The 21,680-nt window shown below is 39.8% G+C and overlaps 1 protein-coding gene across 2 annotated transcripts; it reads right to left on the minus strand.

Moving 5' to 3' along the window:
* Positions 1-4,926: 4,926 nt before the first annotated feature.
* On the minus strand, positions 4,927-17,509 carry LOC139380606 (tRNA N(3)-cytidine methyltransferase METTL2-like). 2 transcript variants are annotated; one of them, XM_071123441.1, is made up of 10 exons: positions 17,265-17,509; positions 13,885-14,041; positions 13,649-13,740; positions 13,189-13,550; positions 12,986-13,035; positions 11,414-11,474; positions 7,810-7,949; positions 5,943-6,049; positions 5,670-5,735; positions 4,927-5,538 (listed from the first exon to the last, which is right to left on the minus strand). In XM_071123441.1, exons 2-10 carry the CDS (start codon positions 14,034-14,036, stop codon positions 5,381-5,383), a joined length of 1,188 nt encoding a protein of 395 aa, XP_070979542.1. In that variant the 5' UTR covers positions 14,037-14,041; positions 17,265-17,509; the 3' UTR covers positions 4,927-5,380. The 2 variants fall into 2 exon arrangements, with proteins under 2 accessions (XP_070979542.1, XP_070979543.1); XM_071123442.1 differs by lacking the exon at positions 17,265-17,509 and having other exon boundaries at positions 13,885-14,131.
* Positions 17,510-21,680: the final 4,171 nt, after the last annotated feature.

Raw genomic sequence — 21,680 nt, forward strand, 5'->3', positions numbered from 1 at the left:
AGACGCAAGGACTTCACATATGGGTGCAAGGACTGACCATCCATGAGAACAAAATTATACACTACCGTTCAAAAGTTTGGGGTCACTTAGAAATGTCCTTGTTTTTGAAATAAAAGCAAATTTTTTGGTCATTAAAATAACATCAAATTGATCAGAAATACAGTGTAGACATTGTTAATGTTGTAAATGACTGTTTTAGCTGGAAACGGCAGATTTTTTATGGAATAACTACATACAGTTACTCTGGGCGTACAGAGGCCCATTATCAGCAACTATCACTCCTGTGTTCCAATGGTATGTTGTGTTAGCTAATTCAGGTTTATAATTTTAAAAGGCTAATTGATTATTAGAAAACCATTTGCAATTATGTTAGCACAGCTGATAACTGTTGTGCTAATTAAAGAAGAAATAAAACTGGCCTTCTTTAGACTAGTTGAGTATCTGGAGCATCAGCATTTGTGGGTTCGATTAGAGGCTCAAAATGGCCAGAAACAAAGAACTGTCTTCTGAAACTCGTCAGTTTATTCGTTTTCTGAGCAATGAAAGCTATTCCATGTGAGAAATGGCCAAGAAACTGAAGATCTGGTACAACGCTATGGTCCTACTCCCTTCACAGTACAGTGCAAACTGGCCCTAACCAGAATAGAAAGAGGAGTGGGAGGCTCCGGTGCACAACTGAGCAAGAGGACAAGTACATTAGAGTGTCTAGTTTGATAAACAGATGCCTCACAAGTCCTCAACCGGCAGCTTCATTAAATAGTACTCGCAAAACAACAGTCTCAACGTCAACAGTGAAGAGGCAACTCCAAGATGCTGGCCTTCTAGGCAGAGTTCCTCTGTCCAGTGTCTGTGTTATTTTGCCCATCTTAATCTTTTATTGGACAGTCTGAGATATGGCTTTTTCTTTGCAACTCTGCCCAGAAGGACAGCATCCCTGAGTCGCCTCTTCGCTGTTGACATTGAGACTGGTGTTTTGCGGGTACTATTTAATGAAGCTGTTTACAATTACATTGTCTTCAAACAATGGAGTAAAACATGCTTCTAACCATTGCTCATGAGGCATTTCTAAGTTATATTATACAATAATCAATGGCTATATATTAATTAAAATGTCCAAGAATGGATGTACCAATCCCAGATTGCCCCTTTAATGGATTGAATTGAATTAATGAATTAAATGTGATGTAAACCAGATGTTATCAAACAGGCACCAACTCACATCAACAAAACTCTCCAATCAACAAAACTAACTCTATCTCGCTGTCTCACACACAGACACACACGAACACGCAAAACATGAATTTAGAAATTGATAATGCAGAACATAAACATGCACACACAGATGAAAATTTTGAGTAAAATGGAGCTTATGGCATTTTATCCAAGTCAGATAATATTTTAACAATTGCATAGGCCTATTGATTCAACTCTAGCTAGTGTCAAAATTGAATGAAAAAATGACCCACTATTTCCATCAGTAGCTAATAAATTAGCTTCCAAGGTCATTCTGCACTATGAACTACATCAACGTTTTTTGACCTAGAGTTAGACAATAAGTGAATAATACTTATTCAACACCAACAAATATATTTGAACATCTAAAAATAATAAAATTAAACATTTTTAAAAATACATTAGTTAGCACGTTTCTTTGTTGAAAAACGTTGAATGTCCTTGGTTCTGTTTCAGGTAGGACTGTCAACAAAACAAATAGTCCTATTATGACATCAGGGTTCCAACATGGAATTATATTATGTTTCCGAATTTTCACATTATTTCCAAGTAAAACAGAACAAAATATTACACTGGAATGCTCTTTCCACCAAAGACATGCAAATCATTTCATAATTCAAACGAGTGTCAGTTACAAAGGTATCCAACATACTTTTTCAATCCATCATCCTCAGCCAAGAAGGCGGTGTACGAAAGTGGTGGCTGATGAGGGGAGGACGGCTCATAATAATGGCTGGAATGGAGCAAATGGAATGGCATCAAACACATGGTTTTCCATGTGTTTGATGTATTTGATACCCTGACACTTATTCTGCTCCAGTCATTACCAATAGCCACTTCTCGTCAATTAAGGTACCACCAACCTCCTGTGGTACACCTGCATTGCTTCGTGCTTCTACACCTGCAATGCTTGCTGTTTGGGGTTTTAGGCTGTGTTTCTGTACAGTACTTTGAGATATCAGCTGATGTAAGAAGGGCTATATAAATACATTTGATTTGATTTGTGTACGAATTGGTAAGGCTACAAAGATTTTGGTGGCAAATGTTTTTATTTTTTATTATTATTATTTTAGAATTTATTTCCATAATACAGTTTATTAAATACAGTATGATGCATTTGTTTAATGTAACTTATTCTCTGTAAAAAGTCAGCCAGCATATATTTCGGACTTGACTTTGTGTGCATCCTAAATGGCACCTACATGCATTCGGAAAGTATTCAGACCCCCTGACCTTTTCCACATGTTTTTACATTACAGCCTTATTCTAAAATGTATAAAATATTTCCCCCCCCTCATCTACACACAATACCCCATAATGGCAAAGCAAAAACAGTTTTTTTACATTTTCGCCAATTTATTACAAATAAAAAGCCTAAACATCACATTTACATAAGTATTCAGACCCTTTACTCAGTACTGTTGAAGCACCTTTGACAGCAATTAGCCTCGAGTCTTCTTGGGTATGATGTTACAAGCTTGGCACACCTGTATTTGGGGAGTTTCTCCCATTCCTCTCTACAGATCCTCTCAAGCTCTGTAAGGTTGGATGGGGAGCGTTGCTGCACAGCTATTTTCAGGTCTCTCCAGAGATGTTCGATCAGGTTCCAGTCCGGGCTCTTGCTGGGCCACTCAAGGACATTCAGAGACTTGTCCTGAAGCCACTCCTGCGTTGTCTTGGCTGCAAGATGGCGCCAACAGAGATGGTAGCCTTGCTTCAAGTCCTTAGGAAACTATGCAGTAATGATTTTTTTAAATGTATTATTTCTTACATTGTTAGCCCAGAAAATCTTAAGTGTTATTACATACAGCCGGGAAGAACTATTGGATATAAGATCGACGTCAACTTACCAACATTACGACCAGGAATATGACTTTCCCGAAGTGGATCCTTTGTTCGGACCTCCATCCTGGACATTGGGTCTAATCCCAGAGGCCGAACCAAAACAACGTCGTCGCCGCAGGACAGGCAGATGGAGTGACCTCCTGGTCAGACTTAGAAGGCGACCACACCATCCACTGCTTCTGAGCATATTACTCGCCAAAGTCCAGTCTTTATACAACAAGGTGGACAAAATTAGGGCACGAGTTGCCTTCCAGAGAGACATCAGAGATTGTAACATTCTCTGTTTCACGGAAACATGGCTCATTCGGGATATTTTTTCAGGAAACAGCAGAGGGAACACCCCCCTATCCACATCGATGAGACAGTAGTGGAGAAGGTGAAAAGTTTTACGTTCCTCAGCGTACACATCACGGACAAAATGAAATTGTCCACCCACACAGGCAGCGTGGTGAAGAAGGCGCAACAGCTCCTCTTCAACCTCAGGAGGCTGAAGAAATTTGGCTTGTCACCTAAAACCCTCAAAAACTTTTACAGATGCACAATCAAGAGCATCCTGTTGGGCTGTATCACCGCCTCATATGGCAACTGCTCCGCCCTCAACCGCAAGGCTCTCCAGAGGGTAGTGCGGTCTGCACAACACATCACCGGGGGCAAACTACCTGCCATCCAGGACACCTACAGCACCCGATGTCACAAGAAGGCCAAAAAGATCATCAAGAACAACAAACATCCGAGCCACTGCCGGTTCACCCCGCCGTACATGTGTATCAAAGCAGGGACCGAGAGACTGAAAAACAGCTTCTATCTCCAGGCCATCAGACTGCTAAACAGCCATCACTAACATAGAGAGGCTGCTGCCAACATACAGACTCAAATCACTGGCCACTTCAATAAATTGATTTAATAAAGGTATCATGAGTCACTTTAAATAATGCCATTTGAATAATGTTTACATATCTTACATTACTCATCTCATATGTATATACTGTATTTTATACCATATATTGCATCTTGCCTAGGCCATCGCGCATCCATATATTTATATGTACATATTCTTATTCCATCACCTTACATTTGTGTGTGTAAGGTAGTCATTGTGAATTTGTTAGATTACATGTTAGATATTACTGCACGGTCGGAACTAGAAGCACAAGCATTTCGCTACATTCGCATTAACATTTGCTAACCATGTGACCAACAAAATGTGATTTGTCCTGTTGTTGGTGAACCTTTGCCCCAGTCTGAGGTCCTGAATACTCTCGAGCAGGTTTTCATCAAGGAAGGATCTCACTGTACTTTGATTCGTTCATCTTTGCCTCGATCCTGTCTAGTCTCCCAGTCCCTACCACTGAAAAACATCCCCACAGCATGCTTCACCGTAGGGATGGTGCCAGGTTCCTCCAGATGAGACACTTGGCATTCAGGCCACAGAGTTTAAAAACAATGTTAGGTAAATACCAATTGAAATAGGACATTAAATAAACCGGTTTATAATTGACTTTCAGAATATTATCCATAAACAAATTTACTCTGTATTCATTGAAATAACATTTAAATAGTTTTTGTGCTTTGATTTTGTTCACTGCATTACCAAATAAATTAGTTGCATTTCCATTTTATATCAATCAGATATGACATGTTGCTTAGCATATAGGTACAAAACACATATACCAGGTGCCAGAAATGGCATTATTCAAGAATTTGCATTACCACAATTCATTAACATAATATCAAAAGTCTAATGTATATAATCAATATATTTCATCAGAGACAGAACATAAAACTTATTTTGAGTTATAATTCTGTTGTGTGCAAATAATTGGAAATCAATCACTCAACTACAACAACTATAGCAGGTACAATTTTAATGTATTGTTAAATGTCCAAATAAGGAAGGTACAAATAAGTCCTTTTTATGACAGTATCATTCATAGATTTTCATTTTATGGGTTTATACAACATTTAAAACTGTTTAATTAAATATGTATATGTATGCATACACTCAACCAGAAAAATAAATGACATTTGTCTCCCTACAAAAAGTGAGTTTTACATACATGGCATGTGAAACCCATAATAAGCACACAACAACCAGAAGGTACTTCCTTGGCACGATAGTTGACCACTCCCTCAGCCCGATAATGGACCATCCCAGTGGTACTGTAAATGCATCACACTAACACACCTCACTGCACTGAGACATGCTTATGACCTCCTTCTGACCTCTGATTTGGATAGACAAGTCCTTGCTAAAGCCAACCTGGGGCAACATGTTCGTCCGAGCAGGGACAGTGGTGGTAGACTACAATGGTGGTGCTAGTGGTTGAGGTTTTTTAAACTTGCTTTGCATCCACACTCTGCGCATTACAACTTTCTTTCCTCTGTTCACCTGTAGTCGCCTATCCTCCAGATTCTGAATTTCTTCCAAACCAGCATTGGAAAATAAACTGTGAACTTCATCTGTGGAAAGAGTAACATAATATTACCATCACACATTACCACCACTAAATTATTTGAGATTAGATTTGAAATAATGTCTATACACAATATTCAGAGATACAATATTCCCAGAGACTTTTGAATCAATTTACCTTTTGTGAAGAAATAAACACACGTTCCATCTCCCCTTGAGTAGAAATTCTCTGACAAACATCGACCTGTTGATCAGAGAAAATATCTCACTGTCATTATTAACTAATAGCCACTTTAGACAATAAAATGTATCCACTACCAAGTATAAACTGCCTACCTATTTCAAATGATTATGATCTGCTGTTTTTCCCCTTTTAATTATATGTATTTCCTCTGTAAAGTGTATACTTTGTGAAAATGCACTTTATCTAAAGTTAAGATTAGAATGGCACCTTTTTTAAACCGTAGTTGTGATAGGTCATATCTGCCATAATCCCGGAAGAGAAGTATCCCTCCCGGTTTCAGGAATTGAGACAACCGGGTCACAACTCCTTGGACTCTGTCAAAGGAACCAATCAAATGACAAACCAACCAATCAATTAATCAGTTTCCTTCTCCTAACAATGTCTTAATTTGCAAAGGTATGATACACAAAATTGGGCAGTCGACAGAAAAACTTCACAAGGATAGTTAGACACATTTTCAGAGATGTTCATTTTATCATTCCAGAGCAAGGCATCCCAGGAAATTAACATATACAGTACAGTACAAGCTGTAAGGCTTTTTCAAGGGAGAAAAGGGGTAAGAATTTGACTGTACTCTCCTCCCCAATATGTTAGCTGTTCAAATGTACAGTAGCATCTCAGCTAACATACAGTGCACTCAGAAATGATTCAGACCTCTTGACTTATTCCAGATTTTGTCACATTTCAGCGTATTCTAAAATGTATAACGTTGTTTTTTCCCACTCATATATCTACATCTTTGTCATTATGGGGTATTGTGAGTAGATTTAATCAATCTTTTTTTTTATTTTTAGAATAAGGCTGTAATGTAACAAAATGGGGAAAAAGGGGAAGAGGTCTGAATACTTTCCGAATGCACTGTATGTGATGTCTGACAGAAAGTTAGTGAGCTAAAAGAGAGCATATTTCAAAATCACACAGTTATACACCCACAGAAAATGCCTGCAGTAGAAGCCTTTTGACTTTGTCTTATTATGTGACTGATAAATACAGTAACAAGCTGCTTCTAATGACTGAAGCGAATCAGCAATCAATGGCCCATTGTAGAGACAATATGCTCCATGATACTCCTGGCACTACACTCAATACTCACTTAGAGCTCAATAACAACCTGAACCATTAAAGATTTTACACAGCAAGAAAATGGCAGGAGGTACTGAGATGAAACCCCAGGACAGTACCAACTTACCTCTACATCAAATATAAAATGAAAAGTGATGGAATACAGGAAAATCTATTACAGCTTGCTGTGAGAGCTGGCGGGCAGCCAGCCCATATCCATAATTCTAATCAGCTGCAATCTTCAGGGGCCTCAGTATGAAGTGAAATGTCACTGTTTGTTACAAAAAGCAAGCATCCAAGTACCCAGGGCAAACGGATCTGCAGTTAGACTTCATGCCATTTTGAAGTGAATCATAAATAGACTGCAAATAGGCACATACAGTACTGTATGAGGGGAAAGGGGGATACCTCGTCAGTTGTACAACTGAATGCATTCAACTGATGCGTCTTCTGCATTTAACCCAACGACTCTGAATCAGAGAGGTGCGGGGGGCTGCCTTAAATCGTCAGCCACGTCATTGGCGCCAGGGGAGCAGTTGTTGTTGGGGGTTAACTGCCTTGCTCAGGGGCAGAACAACAGATTTTTTACATTGTCGGCTCGGGGATTCAATCCAGCAACCTTTCGGTTACTAACCCAACACTCCTACCCGCCAGGCTCCCCTATTTTTAAAGGGTTGGGGTTAGCTACATGAACAGCACACCAGAGCTTACGTCCTAAACTGATCTCAGTCAGCATGCTACTTCAATGGGTATTTTGCTTATTCACTTGCACTTGCCTTATCATACAAAACATTTGCAATTAGCAAATGCATATAATCTGTATAAATAAACCCAGAATGTTCTTGATTCAAAACACACACGGTAGTACAAAATAGCATAACCTCAGAGTGTGAGAGAGGGCCTGTTTTTGGAGGGTGGAGAGGGTTAGATTAGTAATGACATTCAGACAAAGCATGGGGAGGTGATAAATGAGAGTTGGTGCTCCTGCCTTTGTCTCCTAAACATCACCTACCGCTCGGGGTGAATGGAGGACAGCACGAAGACCAGCAGAATAACATCCAGGCTCAGTGGAGGGAACGGAAAGGAGCCCACCTCGTCACAGACGTCCTGAACAAAGGCGTGACACACAGACTGGTCATAGCCTGGGTGGTCCTACATGGGGAAAAAGAGGAGACTAAGTGGCCTCTGATTCCAAATAACACAATGATATCAGTATGTTAACAATTAAACTCATTAATTGGTTAAATGTAGTGCATAGCTTAAAACCTACTATCGAGCTCTTATGATGGCAATTTGGATTTCTTAAAATTCTTGCTTAATTCACACAAAAAAATGGCCCTGAATGTATTAACAAGCTCCTCAAAGACATTAAAAAAAAATCTAAAAAGTTTTTTTATTTAACTAGGCAAGTCAGTTAAGAAATAAATTATTATTTACAATGACGGCCCCCTTGTTCAGGGACAGAATGACAGATTTTTACCTTGTCAGCTCGGGGATTCAATCTAGCAACCTTTCGGTTACTGGGCCAACGCTCTAACCACAAGGCTATCTGCCGCCATAACAAATTCTACAGTTAGTTACGAAACCAATATGGCGCTGCAGTGGATAGGAGCTGTCTTACGGCGCCTGACCAATTCTGCTATTTTATGTGTTTCTTAACGCTGATCGTAACTCTTTTTTTATTACTTATTTCTCCGCCATCATTTCCTATGACCGGAAACAGATTCTGGACATCAGAACAGCGATCACTAACCTCGATTTCGAAAGAGAGGCAGGCGAGGCGGCATCCTGACAAGACTATGTCTGCGAGCAAAAAGACCGTAATTGCCCTCTGTTCTATTGGCGAACATGCAATCACTGGAGAACAAACTGGATAGGCTCCGTTCGAGACTATCCTATTAAAAGGACCTGAAAAACGATAATATTCTATGTTTCTCAGTTGTGGCTGAACGAGGACATGGATAATATACATCTCACTGGTTTTTCTATACATCTAGACCAGCTGGCAGACTCGGGTAAGACAAAGGGAGGAGGGGTGTGTCTCTTTGTTAACAACAACTGGTACGCAATCTCTAATGTTAAGGAAGTCTCAAGTTATTGCCCGCCTTAGTTAGAAAACCTCATGATAAGCTGCAGACCAGACTATTTACCAATTTATATAATGTTTTTTTTCCCGTAGCTGTCTATTTACCGCCATAGTCCGATGCTGGCACTAAGACCAAGCTGTATAGGGCCATAAGTAAAAAATAAAATAAAAATACATCTACTGGCGGCGTTTCTCATGGCCAATGATTTTAATGCAGGGAAACTGAAATCGTTTTAACTAAATTTTTACCAGTGCCACCTGTGCAACTAGAAGTGACAAAACTGTAAATCACTTTTACTCCACATACAAAAATGCATACAAGGCCCTTGAAGCCCTCCATTTGGCAAATTAGACCACAACTCTATCCTCCTGCTTCCTGCTTACAAGCAAAAACTCAAACAGGAAGTACCGGTGACACGCTCAATACGGAAGTGGTATGATGAAGCAGATGGTAAGCAACAGGACTGTTTTGCTAGCACAGACTGGAATATGTTCCGGGATTAATCCAATAACATTGAGGAGTTTTCCACATCAGCCACCAGCTTCATTAATAACCAGAACCAGAAGCCATGGATTACAGGCAATATCCACACTGAGCTGAAGGCTAGAGCTCCCGCTTTTAAGGAGCGGGACACTGATCCGGATGTTTATAAGAAATCCTGCTACAACCTCCGACGAGCCGTCAGGCAAAGCGTCAATACAGGACTAAGATTGAATTCTACTACGCTGGCTCTGAGGCTCAACGGATGTGGCAGGGCTTGCATATTATCAGGAATTACAAAGGGAAACCCAGCAGCGAGCTGTCCTATGCCGCGAGCCTACCAGACGAGCTAAATGCCTTTTATGCTCGATTCCAGGCAATGAACACTGAACCAAACATGAGTGCACCAGCTGTTCCGGACGATCTCGCTCTCTGTAGCCAATGTGAGTAAGACCTTTAAACAGGATAACAATTGCAAGGCCACGGGGCCAGACGGAATACCAGGACGCGCTCTCAGAGCATGTGTTGACCAGCTGGCAAGTGTCTTCACTGACATTTTCAACCTATCCCTCACCCAGTCTGTAATACCAACTTGTTTCAAGCAGACTACCATAGTGCCTGTGCCCAAGAACGCCAAGGTAACCTGCCTAAATGACTATCATCCCTGTATATAGCCAGGTTATTTTTACTCATTGTTATTTGTTATTCACTGTTTATGTATTCCTTGTGGCATTATTATACATTTTTGTTATCTTAAACTCTGCATTGTTGGAAAAGTACCCGTGAGAAAGTTTAAGAAACATGTGACATTTTTAACATTTATTTTTAATTTGACAAACCTACATCGACTATGCATTATGTGAGAATGTAATTATTTTCATAATTAGAAGAAAAAGATCACAAGGCATGTTTAATGTAAGCAATTTTGAATTAAAAACTATTATTCACTTATTTTCTTACATTTACTGAAAAAACATGACCATTATCAGGTTAAAAGGGGATAAATAATACTCCTGGAAACTGAACCACTCCCCCCTAAAACAAATAAGCCGTTGTGGCAAGACCTTACACTAAATCACCACTAAAAGGTGCATATAACTGAAGGCACTTCAGTACTTTACAGTACAGTTCGAAATAATTACATAATTTAACTTATGAGGTGGTTACTTCAAGCCAGCAATAGTATTAGCAATGTGAACAAACTAGGTGTTTTCCTAGTGTTTCATGAGTAGATACGTAGCATTAATTGAGCAACATCATATTAAGCTCTTAAATAGACTTGGAAAGGATTGCACCCATAAATTGCAAAGCAACTGACAACAGAGAAGGATAAATGTAACAACCTCTAATGAGGGCACACAGTCTGTTCCTAGTAGACTGCTCTAGTCTCAGATTAAAGATAAATGCTCTGCATCTCAAGGACTCTATGCAATAATGTCAAGGACTGCTGGCCATGGTTATTTTATTTTTTATTTTTTATTTTTTTTATTTTTTTTTAACCTTTATTTAACCAGGCAAGTCAGTTAAGAACAAATTCTTATTTTCAATGACGGCCTGGGAACAGTGGATTAACTGCCTGTTCAGGGGCAGAACGACAGATTTGTACCTTGTCAGCTCGGGGGTTTGAACTCGCAACCTTCCGGTTACTAGTCCAACGCTCTAACCACTAGGCTACGCTGCCGCCCCATTTGATAAAAGACTGTAAATTACAAGAGCATCAAATGTCCACCAGGCCTCAAATCAAGCAAGGTGAGATGCCTAACAATCGGAGTAGAAGAGAAGGATCATGTGAAAAACAAGACAAACAAGTAGCTTGACCGTGACGTAATAACCTGTTTGTAATGATGTTATGTCACCCAGATTTCAACCTGTTTGTAATGATGTTATTTCACCCAGATTTCAACCTGTTTGTAATGATGTTATTTCACCCAGATTTCAACCTGTTTGTAATGATGTTATTTCACCCAGATTTCAACCTGTTTTCAATGTTTTGTTTGTAAGAATCTCGCGTGTTTGGAAAATTGTATCTAGATCTTAAAGAGAGCTTACCTTGACCAGCTGGACAGCACGGGGGGAAAAGTCACAGCAGTATAAGAATGCCCCTGTGTCTCTATAAGACAGCAACACAGATAGGAAACTTGTCAGCTTGTGTTCATAGCATTTTCACCACAAACACACCAATACAAAACAAAAAGATACAGTGCCTTCAGAAAGTATTCATACTCCTTGACTTATTCCACATTCCGTTGTGTTCCAGGCTGAATTCAAAATGGAATAAATAGATCCTCACCCATCTACACAATGCCACTGATGAAAGCGAAAAATAGCTTTTAGAAATGTTTGCAAATTTATTGAAAACGAAATACAGAAATATCTCATTTACATAAGTATTCACACCCCATAGTGTTCACCTATGGGGAATCACTTTTGGCAGCGATTACAGCTGTGAGTCTCTATGAGCTTTGCACAACTGGATTGTACAATATTTTCACATTATTCTTGTTAAATTCTTCAAGCTTTGTCAAGTTGATCATTGCTAAAACAGCCATTTTCAAGTCACAAATTCAACTTTGTAACTGTTTTAAAGTCACCATTGGCCTCATGGTAAAATCCCAGAGGAGTTTCCTTCCTCTCCAGAAACTGAGTAAGGAAGGACGCCTGTATCTTTGTAGTTACTGGGTGCATTGATACACCATCCAAAGTGTAATTAATAACTTTACCATGTTCAAAGGGATATTCAATGTCTGCTTTTTTTTCTTACTCATCTACCAATAGGCACCCTTTGTTGCAAGGCATTTGAAAACCACCCTGGTGTTTGTAGTTGAATCTGTGTTTGAAATTCACTGCTCGACTGAGGGACCTACAGATAATTGTATGTGTGGGGAAGGCCTCCTGGGTGGCACAGTGGTCTAAGGCACTGCATCGCAATGCTAGCTTATTGACTCAAGGCTTTTCATTTAATTAATTTGTAAAAATGTCAAAAAATATAATTCCACTTTGACATTATGGGGGTATTATTGTGTGTTGGCCCGTGACACAAAATCTAAATGTAATCCATTTTAAATTCCGGCTGTAACACAACAAAATGTGGAAAAAGTCAAGGGGTGTAGAGTAGGGATACAAGTTAAGTGTATAATGACAGGTAGACTTAACTGTATAAGATCTACAGTAGCAATCAGTAAATATTTACTGAACAAAATAGCTCTTAATCACCCACCTAGCAGGGAGACTGAGGGACTAATACATTGGCTATCAGATAACATGCTTTCCATTTCATTGAAGAGTCATTCATAGGGTTATGCATGCAGTCCAAGGTTAAACACTTCCTACTTGTTACTTTCCTCTCCTAGCCTTGCCAAGTCCTCTGGACAAAATGTTCTATGCAAGATGACATCATGCTTTGGCACAGGTTGTCTGCATAACAAAGTAAATATCAAAAAATTTGCCTTCAAGAGAGACAATGTTATTCCAGAATAGTTTAAAAAAAAATTTAAAAAATCTACCATTGAACACCACAGATTCAGTTTGTGATGCCATGCATCAACACATTTTTTTTGATCTGAGTGTATAACCACTTAAAAGACAAACTGGATAAAATATATGTAATGGTGTTATACTTACTTAATAGAGCTGACAATAGGATACACACTGTTACCAGCCCCACATCCAACCTATGACAAAAATAACATTCTGTCAAAATAGACGACATTTGACTCAACTACTAGCCAGTGAAATCAACACCAAACTTCTAACCACACAGCATTCGAACTACATAATATTTGAACAAGTATGGGAGGTGAGGAATAAAAGCAAGATGAAAATACCTCGAAGATCCTGAAAGTTGCATGTTCGCCTGGGAAAGAGCTGGTCTGCCTGGCAGCCCCTGTAGTGTCTCTCCCATCTTGATTACAGGACTGCTGGCAATCACTAGTCAGTGGATCTATGTGCTGGTGACTGGGTGCATGTTGCCGCTGCTGGCCCGTCTCTTTCTCCCTGCCTGACACACCAGGCTCTGGGCATGGGGCCCGCAGCCCACATGGTCTCTCCTCAGTAGCACTGCTCTCTAGCCCTAAAGGAAGAAGCTCTGGGAACTCCAAGAACAGCCACTTGCGATCTTTAAAGAACTTGTCCTGGTGCATCTCATAAAAGCTGTCCCAGTATTTACAGGCGTCTATGTCATATTTGCCTTAGTGGGGGATGAAGAACAAAAACAACAGGAATATTAGTTTTCATACAATCAAAATGAAGAACATAATTTTCTAGGAACGTTGAGAGAAGGGCTACCTTGCTCTTCTAATGGAATGCGTAAGCTAGAATTATCATCTGCCTTTTGTCTGGCTTTTTCTTTCTCTTCCTCAGACCATTTCACATGGTCCCTAAAACACAATCATGTCAACATGAACATACTGTATGCTTGATCCAAAATACACTGCTGTGCCCTTTGACACAGCATATTATCAACTTCAGACTTCACATTGAAAGTTGCATTAAATCAAAATAATAGATGTGCAAACGCATACCACATGTTATGCTGGAAGACGTCCTCAGGGTTGGTCAGAATCCTCGCTCCCAAAGGAGCGGGGGGTTGTCCCCCTCTGCTGTTTAGTCTGCAGGGAACCCTGCCCCAAACCATAGCCACTGAGGCTAGGGAGAGGCGTCGTAATCCTCTCATTTAGACTATGGATTGGGAAAACCAGGCAAGAAACCAATCAATCCATTTTAATGATGGAATACTTCAAATAGACTGTAAATGGTATTAAACATTACAAATCGGTGGTTCCAGCCCTAAATGCCGATTGGCTGACAGCAGTGGTGTATCAGACCGTTTTTCACAGGTATGACAAAACATGTATTTGTACTGCTCTAATTACGTTGGTAACCAGTTTATAATAGCAATAAAGTACCTCGGGGGTTTGTGGAATATGGCCATTATACCATGGCTAAGGGCTGTGTCCAGGCACTCCGCAATGTGTTGTGCCTAAGAGCAGCCCTTTGCCGTGGTATATTGGCCATATACCACACACCCTCATGCCTTATTGCTTAATTATACCATCTATTCACAAAGCTGTCTGCCGCCTGAAGAGATTTTGCCGATGCTCTGACGCTGCCCACAATGTTCTGTCTAAACGCAAATACGTGTAAGCGAGAAATTATTTTCATACAAAATATACACTTATTGTGTGCAGTTTTGGAAAGTTGCACCTGGCTATATTTTGAGAAACACAGGAAATGTGCAATGGAATGGTCCAATGGAAATGCAATCGCAAGGTGAGAGGATGTGTTGTAGCCGAGGCCATGTGTGAAAACAGCCGGGTACATCTTTGCATCTTTTGCATTTGAAAGATTCTTTCTCGCTTATTTGAAAGTTAAGTTCCAAAGGTAACCAAAACTATATCACAAGTGAGGCGTATTTTCGTTTAGACACAAAACGTCAGGATTAAACAGAGCGTCAGGATTGTAGTTCACGAGGGAGCCAGCTGTGATCAGTACCATCAGCTGAGAACTCAAGGGGGGCTGCCTGTAAACTAGGTATACCCCACTTGGGTTATTAAGAGCTACCCAAATTGTACCATCAAATTCTGATTCATCATAATGACAAGTCTGGGCAATTCCACAGTAACGAAATTGAGCTGAGACTCAGATTTTTCACTCAAAATGTACGCCAAACAAGGCCTCCCGGGTGGCACAGTGGTCTCAGGCACTGCATCGCAATGTTAGCTGTGCCACCAGAGACTCTGGGTTCGAGCCCAGGCTCTGTCGCAGCCGGACGTGACCGGGAGGCCCATGGGGCGGCGCACAATTGGCCCAGCGTCGTCCGGGTTATGGAGGGTTTGGCCGGCAGGGAAATCCTTGTCTCATTGCGCACTAGTGACTCCTGTGGCGGGCCGGGCGCAGTGCACGCTGACCAGGTCGCTAGGTGTACGGTGTTTCCTCCGACACATGGCTTCCGGGTTGGATGCGCGCTGTGTTAAGAAGCAGTGCGGCTTGGTTGGGTTGTGTTTTGGAGGACGCATGGCTCTCGACCATCGCCTCTCCCGAGTCCATGCGGGAGATGTAGCGATGAGACAAGACAGTAACTACCAGCAATTGGATACCACGAAATGTACGCCAAACAAAAATAATTGATTTCAAAGTTTAACAAACATCTATGCACATCGACTACTTTAACAATTTAAAACTGAACATTTGACAAAAACACATTTACCAGAAGAACTGTGCAGATGCAAATTTGGTAACAGAATTTCTGTAAAATCTTCCTCCATTTTTTGTGTTCACGTTTCCCAAAAACTTTAATATCGGCTCCAAATTCAAATTCAACGATGTCTGCAGAAAGAATGGGGTGTCATCTATGACATGGCAAATTGACTATTTAATTAACTACAGTAAGTGGATTTACACCTGGTAATGGCATTGCAGTAACAGAATTTAATTATGGGTCCCTGATCTGTACTACACAGAAATGCATAATTATGGATATAAAATGGCATTCTCTTCATGGTGAAGTATCCTAAAAAGGTACACAAAAAGGTATAAATATGTAATATCATCCATTGCATATTTTGGTACTATTCTACACACTGGCTGTTTTAATGAGCTAGAGCTGCCCCCAAATAAGAACAAATTTGGTTGGTCTGGACCGGACCAAATCTGAACCAATCATAGACTAGGTTTCACATGTTTGGACTTTAAAATACAGCATAGAGCTCAGTAGAGTACAGTACAATACAGAACAGTAGAGTTCAGTACAGTAAAGTATAACCTAGTACAGTAGATTATATTGTACTCGACTAGTACTGTGAACCGTACTGAACTCTATAGTACTGTACTGATCTATACACTACTTTTCTTTACTGTACTCTATTCTATTGTGCTTACTGTACTGAACTATTCTCCACTTTACTCTACTGAACGATACTATACAAAGTACTGAGTAAAGAGTCTGAACACTTGTGTGTGGGGTTATACATTTGCAAACATTTCTAAAAAACTGTTTTTGCTTTGTCACTATGGGGTATTGTGTGTAGATGGACGAGGGGGGGGGGGGGTGACTATTTTATCCATAGAATACGGCTGTAACGTAACAAAATGTGGAAAATGTCAAGGGGTTTGAATACTTTCCAAATGCACTGTATGCCTTAATAAAAAGTAGACTCAGATTTCTTTTGACACCCAAATTGACATGCTCCTATGACCTTCACATCTTGTTGCTCATGGGTCCTTTTACATGGAAATTACTGTCTCTTGAGTTATCGAAGATTGATTTTCCTAAAATAATAATAATAATAATAACAAACGGAAGTAGCTGGGAAAGGATGAAACTACACATTAGGGGAAAGTGATCAAAGCAAGTATTGAAACCCAAATTAAACTATACATTCACATTAAACTGTTAATTAGACACGAAAGGACATTGCCATAGGTTGTTTACTTTATCAGTGGCATATCCCTCTATCACGACTGAAGTGTACCCTCAAGAACTGCACATACCAGCATGCTGCAGTGCATTTAAGAAACCCACGCGACTGCAACACTTCTTTGAAATGCTTTTCCAACTAGTTGGATGTTCAGGAAAATCTTAAATTCTAATTAATATTGGACCCAGAGTGTAAAATCTAAGATTGTTTGATTGTTAGATATGAACTTCATCAGGAAGGAAGTTGATAGTCTCGTTCAACACATACTGCTAGCTAGCTAACATAATTGAGCTAGCTATAAAATAACGGCTAACATCACCGTGGTCAGCTGATGCTAAGGACACGTCATTTTAGCAGTCATGATTGTTAGTTATGCCCATTTAATTATCATTCTCTAAAGGACCAGGTCTGTGTAGACGTAAATGAACCAATGAAATGGTAGGAGTATCGAATACCGGTGTGGATAACAACTGAACTGCGCTTACCTTGCTTTGTTATGGCAACACTGGTGTTCTTGGGTTGTCACTAGTTACCACAGCCACAAAGTCAAATGTGGCTATATTTTAAAAAAAAATCAACTTTAGAGTTAATTTAAGGTCAAGATTAGGCATAGGGCTAGCAAAGCATTATGGTTAGGTTTAAAATCAGATTTTAAGAAGATACATTGTAGAAATAGGTGGGGTTTAGACATAATTATGACTTGGCTGTGCTGGTAAGGAGTGAAGACCTTGTTTTTGGAGTAGTGGACAAGCCCCTGTGCGCCCTCTAATGATGAGTCAGCTAAGAAGGAACCATTTTGCTGCATATCTGGACCTATGATTTAGAGCCATTTTTTTATGCTGACACTTTGTCAAGACTCAACTTGAAGATTGTTGTTAAAGGCTTTTATTCGTTAACTCCAGGACAGCAAAGACAAAACCAAAGTCTGGACCAAGTCCTCATTGCCTTTTTTTTGCACTAACTCTCTTGCACTGACTGATTCTATGCACCCACACCAGACTACCCACATACTCACAATGACACCATAATGCACGCATACACACACACTTTCACGTTCATCACATATGCTGCAGCTACTGTCTATCTATCCTGTTGCCTAGTCACTTTACCCCTCCCTACCTATAATGAGCCTCCCGGGTGACGCATTGATCTAAGGCACTGCATCTCAGTGCTAGAGGCATCACTACAGACCCTGGTTCAATTCCAGGCTGTATCACAACCGGCCGTGATTGGGAGTCCCATAAGGCGGCACACAATTGGCTCAGCATCGTCCGGGTTAGGGTTTGGCTGGGGTAGGCCGTCATTGTAAATAAAACATTGTTCTTAACTGACTTGCCTTGTTAAATTAAAAACAAATATATCTTTAAGTGTATATGTATAATACCTCAATTACCCCCTACCCCTGCACATCAACTCTGAATATAGCCGTGTTGTTTTTACTCGTTATACACTGTGTATTTATTCATTGTATGACTTTATATATATTTTCAAATGTATCTCATCTTTAACTCTGCATTGTTGAAAAAGGACCCGTAATTAAGCATTTTACTGTTAGGTTACGAAGCATGTGACATAAAATGTGATTGTAAAATCCACAATGATTTATGAAAGTGGGAGGATTTATTTAGAAAATGGTCAGTGCTGCTACGATGACTCTTAGTTCCATTCCATTACACATAATGATCATTGGAGAAGGCATATTCTGTATGGGGGAGTTTTGTTAAGAGCCCTGACGCTTGGTCTGAACATTAACACGCATCGCTTGCGGTACGGTTTTTGGAAGAATAAGGACCTTATCTTTCATATAAGCAATAAATACTTTTCAAAAAACAAAATATTAAATTAATACACACCTTTTATAGTGTTAGGGTTAGTGTAACCAGAAGGCCATATGTCCATGTTATGACGTGTTTACAGAAGACCTGTGTTAATAATTAGTAATCTAGCATGCTCCGAACACCTGTGTGTAAGAAGAAGTCCGCCAGAAACGTGTTGTCACTGAAAAATCCTCAGCTGCAACTGTGATAAATGCAATTGTGTGTATTTTTGCGTTTGTGAAATTATTTTGATGTGATATGAAAATAAAGGGCTTTATGTTTCTAGAACCGTATTGCAATTGAGAATTGATTCACGTTTAGATGGAGTATTTGGCTGCCAGAGACAGTCTACCTCTGAAAATGAAGGAGTAATGGTAATTAAGAGTATATCTTGGGCTACAGTAGGTAATGTGTACATTTTATTTTCAAACTACATTATATGGCATTGTTATTATGCTGCATTACATGACTACCACCAGGAACCACTGTAGGTTTACTTCTTTTGGATGCAACGAAACCACACCTGACTTTATATCCGTCAAATCCCATGCAATCGCATTAAAGTTCATGCAGCCGCGTTACAAGTTCAAACACTTGAATGCATAATGTACTCTTGTCTAGCCTACACCTCGATTAGACTGATAGGCTATTAATCCCCCCATTCAAATTAACATGAAAACATGCATTATTAGCCTGTCATTATTTCTATCATCGATAGCGCCTACACTTTCTTTCGCTGTTTCGGACTTCTAACGCGGTAAGGATAATAAGGAAGGGACTTGCGGGCAGTTCGATATAGTGAAGGAGTTTTCCATCACAGCTCATCGAGATGATGTGAGTTAACATAGTGTGTTGTCCTAGCATTGTTGTTCTAGCAATTCTTGCTTGACAAATTGCTCTTTGCTAAGAAACTATGTTTGTTTCATTTTTTAAACAATGTAAAGTAAATGTTGCCCAGATAAAGGAACGTATGAGTTGGACCGTTAAGCACATTAAGTATGCTGCTGCTATAGTGTGTCAAAGCCTTTTGTGCATGTCAGTTTCAGATGCAGGTGTCTTTGACAGGCATTGTCTTTAACTGTCACAACAAATGTATTACTGAGAAACACAAATAATCCCCAATAAAAGGATGTCTAGATGGCTCAGCTGGTTGGAGCATGGCACTGGCAGCACCATTGTTGTGAAGTCAATTTATGCATGGTTTAACAAATACTTTGGGTGCTAAGTTGCTTTGAATGAAAGCTTCTGCTAAATCATTATACATACACTTATTTGACATTCTCTGATCAAGATAATTACAGTAAATTCCCTTTGAGAAAAGGTCCGATGGGTTTTTTAGGTGTCATAACTCGTACAAATATCCGCAATATTCCCGCTGTACACATTAATACGCAAATAATGGAATGCAAGACAGGAAGCGCTGTTCTCTGGAGTCTGACTTGATTTACTTCCACCCTGATGACTCAGGAATAATCATCCATGTTGCACCATAAACCCCCCCCCCAACGAAGTTGTCTACAAGGCCAGGCAGTCATATATTTTCTCCATCATAGAGATATAAGGGTTAAAAGAGCCGTTCTTGCTGCTGTGCTGGATTCATAAAACCCCTTGTCTTCTGTCCTCCATAGGCTGCCTCCCAGATCAGTGTCACCTAAAATAGGGGGGGGGGGGTGCTTATATTTGTCCTGTTTCACATACAGTATGTACAAGTGTGTAACCTGTACAAGTGCGTGGTGTGAAATGGAAATGTGAGACACCCTTGGAGACACCCTTGGAGAGTGGGGTAATGGCCAGTGATCAGCCATTATCGGCCAGGGATCACCTCCTCAGACCGCATAGTGAAACGATTTCATCAGCTGAATGATGACCCAGAGAAAGAGGTAAACTCTAAAGGATTAGGTTGATACTGTATATTTTCAGCCCAATCAATTTCTAAAGAAAAGTCCCATCGCAAAAGTTGCCTCACTGCCGTTAATGTGAGTCGCTTATGTATTCTGATGAGAAGTTGAGCTGTTGTCCTTACCTGACTCCTGACTAAATTACTTTTAACAACAATTCAGTTGCATTCCATGCAGCCATATTGGTTATTGCTGGTCAGTGTTTGTTGATGCCTCTTGCAACATGCTACTTCAAAGATATTCCAGAGCTTGACCTTCTGGCTGTTGTGGAGGTGACCCACAGACAGGATGAGGATTAGGCCCACGTCAGACTCCACACAACAACACTGGAGCGTTACTGAAGAGGGTTCCGCTTGTGGAGTCATGGGGATGCGGTGAGTTCTTTATAATATTTTATGGTATATTGTGTAAAGATAGCCTGATCCACCATCCTGACCGCTGCACTCTCGTTTTGTTTTAACAGAACGTAAGCTCGGGATGGTCGAACAATGCTAGTGTAAAGGTGGAAAATTAGTGAATCTCTCGTTTTCAAATTACTTTTATTAAATGTATTCTCTTGGCTTGTTTCAGACTCACAGCTACAAGCTGTTCTTTGACAGAGATACGATTGTTCACATTGAACAGACGAAGAATAATAACTTATATGCCATGCCTACAAAATCAGTTGTGGACAAGCAGATGAGTGAAATGACTTGAAGCTGGGATAATCATGGGACATTCCTTTCAACTGCTAATGATATAATTAAAAAAATATTCCTAAAATAGCCCTGTTGAATATGTTTTAATACTTGTTTTTTTACACTTATTTATTTGCCAATAATGACTACATGCTGTCATCCTGTTGTTCTTTACAAGATGTTGGTACTCTAATAAAGTTTCTGAAATTGTCATTAATGTTTTGTTATTAGAAACGAACCTGTTCCCTAAATGGGCTACTTCTTCATTTTATTTTGAGGACACATGAAGGAAGTCTCAATTTCATAATTTACTGAATAACAGTTTTGAAACAGTTTTATAATTTAAAAAGAGCTGTGAATTAAGGTCCTGATCTGTTTATTCGGTAAATCATTTCAGTGGTTTCAAAGTCCCACAATAAGAGCTAATATGCTAATATTTGTGTAAACTCCACATAGTTGTGTTCTGTGAGTGTCACTAAGTAGGTAACGATTAAAACCGGGTGCAAATT

This window comes from Oncorhynchus clarkii, chromosome 22 (assembly GCF_045791955.1).
Source record: "Oncorhynchus clarkii lewisi isolate Uvic-CL-2024 chromosome 22, UVic_Ocla_1.0, whole genome shotgun sequence".
In the NCBI taxonomy this organism is placed as follows: domain Eukaryota; kingdom Metazoa; phylum Chordata; class Actinopteri; order Salmoniformes; family Salmonidae; genus Oncorhynchus; species Oncorhynchus clarkii.

Bases quoted from the DNA above. Each gene is read 5' to 3' on its own strand.
- LOC139380606 (XM_071123441.1), bottom strand. From the start codon at position 14,036: ATGAGAGGATTACGACGCCTCTCCCTAGCCTCAGTGGCTATGGTTTGG. The intron at 13,741-13,884 runs GTATGCGTTTGC...ATTGTGTTTTAG, and splicing joins GTCTTCCAGCATAACATGTG to GGACCATGTGAAATGGTCTG. The intron at 13,551-13,648 runs GTAGCCCTTCTC...TCCCCCACTAAG, and splicing joins CATTCCATTAGAAGAGCAAG to GCAAATATGACATAGACGCC.